This window comes from Notechis scutatus, chromosome 3 (genome assembly GCF_049901735.1).
Source record: "Notechis scutatus isolate UNSWTSFEM ecotype Mainland chromosome 3, rNotScu1.2, whole genome shotgun sequence".
Lineage (NCBI taxonomy): Eukaryota > Metazoa > Chordata > Lepidosauria > Squamata > Elapidae > Notechis > Notechis scutatus.
Window position 1 is genome coordinate 103,066,548 of NC_142011.1, and position 12,705 is coordinate 103,079,252.

Here is a 12,705-nt window from a genome sequence, read left to right on the forward strand (position 1 = left end):
TATATATTATGTAATTGAATCAATAATTCAATTGTTTAATTAAGGAATGTTAAGTTTTATGATAATTGTAAATTTTCTCTTTGTTTACTGATATTTTATTTTCCATCTACAATGTCCTTTTTTACTTTCTTCTCTCTTTTATGTACTCATTTATTTTGTTCCTTAAATGTTTTAATAAACAAACAAAATAAATAAATAAATAATATTCACAACAAAAAATCCAGATTGTTAGTAAATTCACATGTTACCAAGCAACCAAGCATGCAAAAATCTGGTTTGATTCAGAACTTAGATATCTAAAACAACATTGTTTGTGGCTTCAAGGCTTGCATTATTACTCTAAAGGAAAAAAATGATTTTTGAGTCAAGTTTAACCCTGAATAGCTACATCTCAGTGTTTGCTTTGGGCACAGTGCAAGTCAGAAGGGAATCAACACTGCCAATTGGTCAGCAGAATGGAGGGATGAGACTGCTATTCAGTCTTGACTTGAAAAAATATTAACTAGGATAATTATTTGAGGTTTAAGCCAATCTGAAGTTCTATGGTACTACCTGTAGGACTTTTGAGTCAGTGACTTGAACGATTTCTCTTCAAGGACCAAAATGCCATTCAAATCTTGACCTTCTGCTCTTGCTTGTTCAATCTGGACTTCAGGAGAAAGCTTCAATTATAGTTCTAACTAAGATGAAGGTACTGTATGCAACTTCATTGGACTAATGGCAGATTTAGAATTGAAGAGCATGTCATGGGCATTATTTATTTATTTGTATTTGTTATATCCCACATTTATTATTTTAATAAATAAATTAAGGCAGTGAACGTACACAATACTTCCTCCTCCTCCTCCTCCTAATTTCCTCACAACAACCCTGTGAGGTGAATTGGGCTGTGAGAGAGAGAGTGCCTGGTCGTAAGTCACTCAGTTGGCTTTCATGCCTAAGGCAGGACTCAAACCCAGTTTCCTGGCTTCTAGCCTGGTGCCTTCACCACTAGACCAGACTGGCTTTATGACAGAATGTTGGTATAGAAGTTAATAGAATCTGGCAGGCAGTACATCAGAGTGTTGATCTACTGTCAAAGAGAGCTAGTCCTTGAGTGCAAAGACATCCTTTTATCATCCAATAAAATATTTGACCTAACTATAACAAATGTTTCATCAAGCTTGGATTGTCATTAGTTTTGAGGGTTTTTCTTTCTTTTTAACCATTTTAACTTTTGCATTATTTTAAGTGTTCAGAGCCTGCTCGGAACCGAGTTAATGGAAATTGCAAAAATAAATAATGAATAACCAAGCAAACTGTGGGTAGGGTAGCCAACCAAAAAGGCTTGTAAAAAGGCTAAACCTTGGGAAATTCACTTACTGCAAAGAGTCATCAGCAAAACTCTTTCCAGCCTCCTCATTTTTTTTTTTTAAAGGAAGAGAAATAGGTGCACATAAGCTGGCAGGAGATCTGGACTGATGATGAGATTCAGGTGAGAGGAAGCATGAGGAAATGTGAGATAACACCAAGCTGAAGTTGGGGAGGAATTCACACATTTCTCTTTAGTTTACCTTTTATAAAGAACTGGCTATGCATTGATCACATAGCTGCACCCAATGAGAAACCTTCATTGTGATTTAATAGATGCAATTTGACTTTCCTGGCTTTGGTGCTGTGATGTTATTCTTCTTTGCTGAGCTCCAGCCTAGAATCTGCATGGATCTCCCATCTTACCCTAAATCCACCAAGGACTTACGTTAAACACTGCAAGGAGATGCTTTATTCTAATGACTGGGGTAAACAATTGCCTGGAATGCTTATGGGAGAAGAGAACTTCTGCCTGAATCCGCTTCAGTCCGCAAATGTTTGCCAGCCGGGCATTTATTGAATACTCCGAGCAAAGCCTTCCTTTAGCAGAATCAAAAGAGATTTGGCATCAGGTGGAGAAGAAAAGAGCAAGATGAAAGAAGATGCTTCCAAAAGCTCTGATCAGGTGGACACTTCTCAAATCCCACCCAGGAAACATGTGAGCTGGCTGGCTCTGCAGTGCCGGACCTCAAGCCCGCTCAGTTAGATTGCTTTAGGGGGTTTTGTGGGATGTGATATGGAGACGGGATGATCAGAGCTTTCAGCTGAGCTATTACTCAGGGGGAATACTGGGAGGGGGGAAACTGGGAGGTGTGTCTGTCTCTCTCTGTGGCTTTTGCCCCTGCTTAAGAGATTGCTCTGTTCTCTTCCTAGAGCCTGTCTGATCACACGCTTGGCAAAGATCTCCGGAGCAGGACAGGTCAAAGGCAGTGAGTATCTTTTCCTCTTCGTTGGTTTATTTGTCTGTCTGAGATGCTGATCTCTATTGAATTGTTTGCTCTCCCTTATATATCAGCCTTTGATAGGTTCTTCTATCTTTATGTTTTTTTTTCCCCCCTGCAGGAATGTTTGCTACATCATTTTATTCTTCATGCTTCTTTCCGTACAGAGTAATTCCTACTGAATTTTAATATGGAGGGTGACTTAAATGTTAACAACTTGGTCTTGTTCAATGGGAAAATACCGGCAATTCTCCCTCTCCTTTTCATTCCCCTGTCCTCAAAATCTGTACCTGGAATCCACTGGAAAGGTTTCTCCCTGCATCTATTCTGTTTACTACAATGAGAAATCAGAAAAAAAAGATTAAAATCCCTCTAGAATCCGGGCGGAGCTGGAGAGAGAAAAAGAAAAAAAAAGTGGGGGAGGAAATAATACAAAATCTAGAGATTGTTTACCTATCCTGGCGAATAGGGCACGGTTTAGCAGAGAAAAAGATGAATGGAAATTAATATGGATGGTATGAAGCATCAGAAGCGTTCTCCCCCCCCCCTCCATCCCCCAATTGGTGAAATGAGACCAAATGACACCTCAGCAAAAGTTTGAGATGTTTGCAAGCTGATACTGCAGAGAGAAGAGCAAGATTGTCTCTCTCCCCAGCCGCCCCCACCCCAAACCCAAAACCAGCGTGGCAGGGAAGGTCAAATTCTTGCTCAGGCATTGGAGCACAAAAGGAGGCAGAAGAGTCAGGCCAGTTTTTCTCACTGACAGTGGAACCCAGGAAGCAGCGTCGGATGCTCCAAATGGCTTAAGGTGGGGGGGGGAAGCTGGGTTTGCGTTAACGAAGGCTTTCCAAGGGTCTTCCAAAATTGCAATGATTCATTTCAGCTAAAGCCAAGCCAGGGAGTTGGGATGGGGATTTAAAGAAATCCATTTGCTGGCCAGTAATGCTCTCTGCCCCATTAGGTGAGATGGAATGAGCTTCTGTGTGTGCACGTGTGTATTTTAATTTAATCAGATTTTTAATGGATGTTGGAATTAACCGCTGGGAATCCACGTTAGATTTTTTTTTTTTGGATTGCCTTGAAAACCCATCTCATTATTTCTCTGTTGTCCATCTTTTTTTTTTTTTTTAAAAAAAACACCTTTGTTTTCCTCTTGGAGCAGCAAGGGAGGCAGATACTCTACCCGACTCTGTAGTTTCTTCCCCAAACCCCAAAAACGTTAACCTTAGACTGTCTACTATTGACCTCACCCCTTTCCTAAGAGGTCTGTAGGGGGCGTGCATAAGCGCACCAACGTGCCTACCGTCCCTGTCCTATTGTTTTTCTTATTCTTTTATTTTTCTTATATGTACCCCTTTCATGTATTCACAACTATGTATACACTTATACTTATTATCTGGTATACAATTGGCAAATCAAATAAATAAATAAAATAAATAAAATAATAAATAGATTGTGGGATCGTTCTAGCAGAGAGTTGCTAAAAATACAGAGTAACTGCATCCATTCTAAATTGGATACAACTAACAAGACAATATATTGTTCCATTCACAACAACTCATTAGTGTGCTTCTTGGGCCATTTTGAAGCACTTCACACGTGCTCTACCAATAATCCTCAACAAGCTAACTCTCAAAGATAGACCAATGATAGATACCCTGTGTTGCTTTTACATGAAGCACAGCTTGTCTAAAGTTGCTGGTGGATTTGAACCCAAGGTGAGATTTAAGCTAGGGATTTCTTTTATCTTAAATTGTCTCTGTATCTGCCTTCTTTATTATTGGCCCTCGGCTACAGATAAGGGACTGCAGTTGAGAGATACTATTTATTCACCTTTAAAAAATGTCTGCAATGCTCTTCCATTTCCCTCCCCCCCAGAATCTCAGTCTGCCATTCCTGTCTGCAACATTAGCTCAATTCTTAATTTGTGTTTTTTTTAAACCCCAAAAACAAACCAAGACTTTTTTTTTCTACATACAAAGAAAAGCAAGAGTTCTGCGCTTGGGACTGTATTTAAATTTTGGATAGATAGGATTTGATGTCAAGCATTATTCAACATCATAAAATACAAAAGGATCTGCATGTACATCTGGTTGATGATTCCATCCCACTTGACTTACCTATAACCTCTTAAGAAAGACCAGGTTGTTGCCAGGAGGCCTCTGGTGTCAGAGGGGACATCTGAAGTGGTAAATGTTGCCTGAGAGGCAGAGATCTGACACGGGCAGTGTAGGAACACAGAACTGGGTGTGCTTTGCAGTTGGCTCTTATATTTTTAAAATTGTTCTCAGACATAGTGGAGGATGCTAATGTTGAAATAAGATTCAGTTGCCAAATGGGTTGCATTTTGTACATAGAACAGGAAGGAGGAACGATCTCCCTTGCTTCAGGCCACTAAAGGTCTTTAGGATGGACCTACTGGATGAGAACTAAAGAGAGAGATGGTGGAAGTAGACTTTCGGGACCAAACCAAGTCAGTATGTAGCCCCAGCCTCTTCCAGACTGGATATGTGAAATTCTTTAGCTATCCTTTCCAGTGCAGAGAATGTGACAAATTAATATTCATGCATCAGATCACCCAGGTTGAGCAAGGATGTGTTATCCTTCTCAATAGCATCGAGGAACCTGAAAAAGACTCGATTGCACTAGAAAAAGTCTTGGAGAAAATAAGCAGGTGTGGGTAGGATTAAGCTTTTTCCACCTGTCTGTTTAGCTATGCAAATGCCCCACTGAAGTGCCTCCTTCTCTGCCAGGGAGGTTATTTCTACTTCGGGATCAGCTGGAAACAAACGTTCTTACAAGCAGTGAGGATATTTGCAAGAGAGAGAATAATGGCAGTCTGAGGCCTCTATCTTTCCTTCTTTTGTCAGCACAGGTTTGGGAATCTGAATTTGCAAAGATAACACACAATTGCACCCTCTGCCAGTAGCTACTACTGTGACTCTCATCAGTTTACCTCCAGGTTATTCTTTCAGCAATTGCATTTCCTTTAGTCTTAGTGCCTTTTGACAAATGTCTTCGTCAACGTTCACACGCAATATATTGCCTTGTTGTCTCTATACAGGCTCGGTTTTACTCCTTGCTTGAAAAACCTGCACGTGAATATTTGAAATCATTTTAGCTTTTAATAACTTTAACACCACATCCAGCCATTCTTCTCCTCCCATTCTTTCTTTGACAGGTCAGTTCAGTGCCAACTTTTCTTTAGCATTTTTTAGAAGAACTCCAGCCTTGGTGTAAAGAAACGGTAGCTTGCTCTTCTTAAATCAGTCTGACCCTTAATTGAGACTTCTTCTTCCGTTCACTAGCTTCGCTCTCTTGTACCCTATCTTCCCATAGCTTGAACTTTATTGACAGAAAAATAGCAAAAATAGCACCTTCTGTGGGAGCAATTCTGTAGACAACTACAACGAAATTCCGTGCTTACCTCCAATGGAAAGCTGTATTTACCGAGGTAAGACTTATTAGCTTCCTTTGTAATTTTGTTACTGATTTTAAACCTATAATTGTTGGCATTTTGTATCTTGAATTTCAGCAACCACTCAAAGACTTTGGGTCTCAGCAAGATTAAAAAATGCCCCATTTTAAAAAAAATATCCCAACGTGCTTACAAAAAAATTGTTGTTACTTATTCATCAACTTTATATAGCTACCCATCTCACAACAAATTATTCTGGGAAGCATACAACAAATAAAACAACAAATATATAAAAGAGTCATTATAAAAAGATTAAAAACCATTATTAAAAATTATAATATAAACAATTAAAAATAGACAAACTGCAAGGCACAGGGAGAGAACCTCAAAGATAATGGGATAAGACATTCATGACAGCACTTAATTCATCACGGGAAGAGATATACAATTGGGTATCTTTGGCTGATACCTCACCCCAAGGCAATGGATGAACACACCCAGTGGTTTCATGTGGATGTTAAATAGAAGGAGAGAAAACATTGAACTCTATGGCACCTCATAGAGGAGGGGCCAAAGGTGGGGCTTCTCCCCAGTCATCACTGTCTAGAATCAACCCCCACAGAAAGGAGGTGAACCAGCAGAGTATGAGCTGCCCAATCTTAATCCTCTGAGACAATACAGAAGGATTCCATGGTTGATGGTATTGAAAGCCCTAGAGAGATCAAGTGGGGCAAGGATGAATGCAGAACCCACAACCTGCCCAAGCCACAGATCATCCAAAAGTGCAACTAATGCTATTTCCATCCCTTACTTGGCTCTGAATCCTTACTGAAAAGGTTCCAAATAATCCACTTCTTCCAAGGTCCTCTGAACCTGCTTAGCAACCACCTTCTTAATCACCTTCCCCCAAAGGGGAGGTTAGTTATTGGATGGATATTATCCAGTATGATGGGTTCCAGTGACAGTTTCTTGTAAAAGGGAAAACCAAGGCATTTAAGAGGTAGAGGAACAATCTTCTCATTAACCATCATTAGACCCACTCACATTATACCCCCGAATCACTTTAGCAGGACAGGAGGGGTATAGATCTAAAGAGGAGGTGAATGAACTCACAGTCCTAAGGGCCCTGTCTATTTTCTCATATCCAACAAGTTCAAACTGTTCCCAGGTACTAGTAATTGGGTAAGACTCCTTCCTAAGCATGTCCTCTGGACCTGCAACAAGGTTGACATCCAACTATAAACAAATCCAACTAACTTGTCCAATAAATACTGAGTAAATTCCTCTGTATGCCCCTGCAAGAGAATCACCACCACCCCTTTACCTTTCTCACCCAAAAGAGGGCGGCAGGGCAGTAATATATGGACACAGTAAGGATTGAAATGTACTGAGGCTTTGTACTCTTATCACTGCAAGATAGGCCTTAATAATAGATTTAACCTATGTTTGGCCGAGTTCATCTTTTGTTAGGTGCTAATGGTGGTCTAGATATTTCTCGTTTTGTCTCCCTCTACTCCTTTGTGAGTCATGGGAAGTGACAGACTCCTCAAGGGTGGGGAGGTTGCATGGAGGTGATCCAATCCAATGCCTTAGTTGCACTCTTACTCCAAGTAGCAACCAAGGCTTGGATAGACCATACAGCAGACCAAAGCTCTAACTCTTTCTAAAACTCATCTGGGTCCATCGGACACTGGAGGCAGACCATCTAATGGATCCAGCCTCTCTGCAGTGGATAATGACACTAGAAAATTCCATAGAAATCAGGGCGCGATCTTACCATGACCAGGAAGACATCAAGAGCTTCCCCAGTTTCAGATTATATACTCACTGCTTGAAGAAGAACACCAAATCTGGAGGGTTTTTTGTTGTTGTTGTTTACAATAATTTTAAAGACTTCATTCAAATTTTAATAACCGAATTGTGTCCCGCCATATTACTGAATTCCACTTGTGGAATGTTTTATCACTGGCTGAGGATCATTGTTTTCAATCATCAAAAGCCACAGTAGTCTTTCTGCCCTGGGGTTTTGAATTCTGACTGGAATATATATTGCTGGCCATCCTTAGAAGGGAATTGTATGAACACAATATAGTAAAACTGCTGCTGACACAACTGCAACAGTTAAGAAAAACACCTATTTGGATTATTTTTATCTTTCTCGAGCATAGTTACCCAATTGTCACTCATTCACACAAGTTCCACATTCGTGGAATTTGACATGACGCTCCAAAGGTCAACTTTCAAAGATTGTGTTTTTCTACACACACACCCCCTCCTTCCCCTACATTCAACTCTGCACTATCCATAGAGAGAAAAGAAAAAGGGTAAAACCTTCATAGGCTGGGAAAACAGCAGAACAGTAGTACATTTTAGACTGCAGGTGGGAAAAGTGTTTCTGTAAATATAATGGAATGTTAGTACATCAAGACAAATTTGACTTTGGTGATGTGGTATTTCATTACGTAACAGAACTTCTCAAGTAGGGCCAGCTCAACTATCATTCACTTTTGGAAATGAAGTCGTAAATTCATGGGAATATTCTCTCTGTCCCCCAGCTGTTCTTTTCCCTTTCCCCTTCACACATTTTGATCTCCTGTTTCTCTGCCTTGGATATTATAACCATCCAAGATGAGGCTCCCTACATTTTTGCTCAGCTCTCTACATATTATCATTGCCTCCTTCGTTTCCTTGCTGTGTCCCCAAAGGAATTTAACCAGCATTGCAGTACTGCATGTCAATTGCTTTAAATAAGTGGTTCTGAGCTTCCCCCAGTATTTTACCTACAAACTTTATATTGAAGTCATCCAATTCAGGGCAACCCAAGGATTTGAATAAATCTCTATTAGGTACTTTTCCATAAGAGTCACTTGCAGCATTTGTTTTTCTGACTAGCCGGCTTTAGTGTAACCTTGTCCTTTAGTGACCTCTTTAGACTAGGATATTATGCAGTTCTTTGTATAAAGGGGTCCTTGGGTCATCACTATGCCAAAGTAGGACTAAGGAAACTCGGGTGGAAAACCTGATTCACTCACCCAGATTAGCCTACCTCATAGAGTTCTTTAAGCAGAAATAGGGGGTTCATGAGTTTATTGAAGAAAAGGCAGGATATGTATATAATTAATTAATTGACACATCTGTTTTTTTTTTGTTAAATGAACAGATCATACCGTGATGACAACTGAATTAGAACTTACCCATCTTTTTGGCTGGTAAATGCAGTATAATGTGCTTGGGAGGGTTCTTCTGATTCTGTTATTTGTTACTTGGTGTGCAATTATGCCAATGCTTGTATTAGTTTGAAGGATACTTTTTGCCAGCAAGAAAAGAACAGACTTGTCATCTATCTGCAGACAATGCAGAGAGCTGAATTCTTAAAAGCTAATACCTGGGTAGACTAAAGCTGCACTTTTCATGGATGAAAATGGATTTTAACTGATGCTGCTTTGAGTTAAACATTCACTTATTCCTGCTTTATGAAGCCATTTTGGTGATATGAAATTGATGTCATAGTTTTTTCCTTACAATTTTTAAAACACCTTATAAATTTTTCAGTATTGCAAAAAGATGGTTCACCTGACAATGTGCAAATGTATTTAAATGTAAATTAATTGTTGAACGAATATTATTGGATGGAAGGCCAACTAAGTCACTTTCAAAATGTATCACAACCCTAACAATAAGCTTTCATGATGGAGAAATAATTATCATTTTGAAATTCTTTAGTTAAACAAAGGAATGTGAGTATTCTGTACATTTATTTGACTGATTTAGTTCATCTGATTTGATGAAATACAGGTGCAAGTGCTGGAGATAATGCTAAAGCTATTTCTGTTGTTTTGAAGGAGTTAAATGCTATGGAGCAGGCTGTATGGGTCCAGCCAGATAGTTTATTCAGCAACACTTAGATTTGCTCTAAAATTACATTAAAATATTCAATAAATAGAAACTAGCCAAGAATGCTTATAACAGAAGGGAGATGTGGGCACAGTGAAATTATCTCAGAGACAGTGCCAAAGCTTTCTGCAGAAGCTTCCCATATGGCATGGAGAAATGTCATTTTATATTTAACTGTGCAGTGATACAAAGCTCTTGTAGGCTGTTTTAGAATGAAATTAACAGAAAAAGATCCTTTGAGGCTAGGAGAGTGTCAAGAGAAGGAGATAAAGGTCTGTAGAGATCTGGCATCTTTCAGAGCTGATACAGTTTGAGGCTACAGTTTCCAAGGTCTTTTGAGAGGATCGTTGAAAAATGCATGAGAATTCCTCAACAACAACAAAAGCCCCAGTTTCCTGGAAAAGTAGCCTATATGAACTTCCCCTTCTTTGTCCAGCACAAAGTGAAGAGGTTCTGAGAAGCTATGCTCAACCACATACAACTGGAACATTATACACATGTTCCACATACAACTGGAACAACTGGAACTGAACCAAGTTTACTTGTACACTGTTTTTGTTTTCGTAGTTTCCCTATCCTTGATATAGGATCTGCGCTCCAGAAGGTTTTTATGTACATTTTTTTTACTGTCTATAAGGGGAGGAAATATTGAGGTGTCTGTGTGTGTGTGTGTGTGTGTGTGAGAGAGAGAGAGAGAGAGAGAGAGAGAGAGAGAGAGAGAGAGAGAGAGAGAAATTCCCTTTGGGTTTCCCTGCATTGTGATCCCTTTCAAGCAACCCTTACCCAGTTATTCTGGAGCATAAAAGAAAGTGACAGATGCACAGATTTTAACCAGTTTTTTTAACCAGTATATATTTTGACATTCAGTTTCATGGAGATAAATGGAGATGATCCCTTATTCACTCTTCACATTTGCATTTGATGACCAAATTTGATTTTACGAAGACAAAGAGCTGAGGATTTTATGAGAGAAGTGGAACCAAGCCATTTGGCCTCTTCTCACTTTCTTCCTCTGCTTGAACTGTGGCTGGGTCACATTTGTTAAAATAGGACATTTATTACCCTGTCTTTCAGCCTCAATAAAGATGCAATCAATAGTCACATCACAACCATTCAACTTTAAGCACTGTGGGCATGGTTCCCCTGAAAGAGGAAAGTGAAAAGAAACCTCAAACTTTCCAACCTTATCTTGCTCTCTGGGGTTGCTTAGAATTATTTCTAAGGTTGATTCATTTCTGAAAACTGAGTGGGGGTGGGTGGGTTGAAAATGAAAATTAATTTGGATTGTAGAGCTTTTGGCGCTCCATCTGCTTCAAGGGGGATCTCCCAGATGTAAAAAAAAGGCATATTAAAGGTTTTTTAAATAATTAAAAAAAACAATGATAAAATTTTAATTGGTTATGAGTTAAAATAGAGATAGAAAGTAGGTCTCTGTGTTCTCTCTTGAGCTATCACTTATTCTTTCTAGCGTTTCTCTACAAGCTTTGGGGATAGTGGAGGGACATACATTCAATCTCAAATTATTATGGCCTCATTTTTAAGTCATAAGACATAAGACGTAAGAATTGATTTGTCATTACACTCGCTAGCAGGTGCAACGAAATGAGGTGCTCTTCCACAAAGTAAAACTGGACAAACACCACTAAAAGAAAAAAAATTGAACTAAACACAACCAACCATACAATAATCTCTATGCAATTTAAAAATGTAAATACCCCATTACTCTCAGCCATTTAAATTCCACAAAAATGTTATGACCCTGCATTCATACTCAAAACTGCACTTGGATAAAAACTGTTCTTAAATCTGGTCGTCCTTGTTCTTAATACCCTAAATCTCCTTCTCGATGGTAATAGTTCAAAGAGCTGATGTCCCAGATGAGAGGAGTCATTCAATATATTAAGTATCTTCCTCTTACATCTATTCCTATACAGTTCTTCCAAAGAGGGGAGTGAGCAGCCAATGATGTTTTGAGCCGTCTTGATCACCCTCTGAATTGCCTTTTTCTCTGCCACTGTGCAGCTCGAGAACCATACACAGAGACAGTAGGATAATATACTCTCAATTGAACTCCGATAGAAGGTAGTCAGTAGACTCTCAGCCAATTGTTGTTTCCTAAGAATCCTTAGTAAATACAACCGTTGTTGTGCCTTCTTAATTAAAGCAGCGGTGTTTGCGCTCCAAGTCAGGTCATTTGTAATGATGGTCCCGAGAAACTTACATTCCACCACCTGTTCCACACGAACTCCCTCTATATACAGTGGCTGATGGTTTTTTAAAGTCACGATTACATAAATCTCTTGGCTTCCATAAACTAGCTGCTTTGGATCCATTGCTCATAATCCATGGATTACTAACATTTCAGTCCTCAAACACCAGTTTGAAATATAAGATTTGTTTTAGACTTTATAGAAGCCTGATAAAACATTTTCTCTCCCATGTTGGTTTTTAAAAATGAAAGTTGAACCCACCCGCTATAGGAGGGTTTTCCTGGTCAATAGAATTTATGTAACACAAGGCTAATAAAAGCCACACAGCTTTTTGAAAAGTTAGAATAGGCAGCAACTGGTTTTCCCTGTATCCAGTTTTCTTTAATGCTTTGCATTCTTTACAATGTATAATACAAGCCACACTTCCCTTCCCTCTCCTTCAATGCTTTCTTTAAGAAAATGTCTATTGGAAGGAATAGTATTGGGGTTCTGTTTCCTGTAGGCTACAGTACAGAGAGGTGTATGCACATACGTTCAATGCAGACATACACATGTAGAAGTATGATTTGCAAGTAGGCTTGACTTCCCCTATTAAGTTATTTCCTAGAAAAATGTGATAGTAGCTTGGAGGGTTTTTTTTTTTTTAGGCCAAGAAATTTGAGAGATAACCAGAGGCAGACCATCTGTAACAGATGATACGTAGCTTCATTTATTTGATTGTCAAATTCTATTCTCCAATATTCTTATTTTAAAAAAGCATTACTGTCATTCAGCTGAAATTTATCTTGCTGTAGTTCAGGTCTATTTCATCTGCTCTGAGTAGCAACGAAGAACAAGCCTTTGCTCTTTTCTACTGGTCAATTCAAGTATTAGAAAAGTCAGAAGAGTCTCT

The 12,705-nt window shown here is 39.1% G+C and overlaps 1 protein-coding gene across 3 annotated transcripts in view; it reads left to right on the forward strand.

Moving 5' to 3' along the window:
- Positions 1-1,602: 1,602 nt before the first annotated feature.
- RGS8 (regulator of G protein signaling 8) overlaps positions 1,603-12,705 on the forward strand; it is a 34,161-nt gene continuing 23,058 nt past the window's right edge. Inside the window, exons 1-2 of one of the 3 annotated variants that reach the window (XM_087960864.1) lie at positions 1,603-2,008; positions 2,224-2,279. In XM_087960864.1, the coding sequence (XP_087816990.1) occupies positions 1,943-2,008; positions 2,224-2,279 (122 nt within the window). In that variant the 5' untranslated portion in view covers positions 1,603-1,942. The remainder of the gene's footprint in view (positions 2,009-2,223; positions 2,280-12,705) is intronic. The other 2 variants (XM_087960865.1, XM_026669143.2) reach the window with 2 other exon arrangements.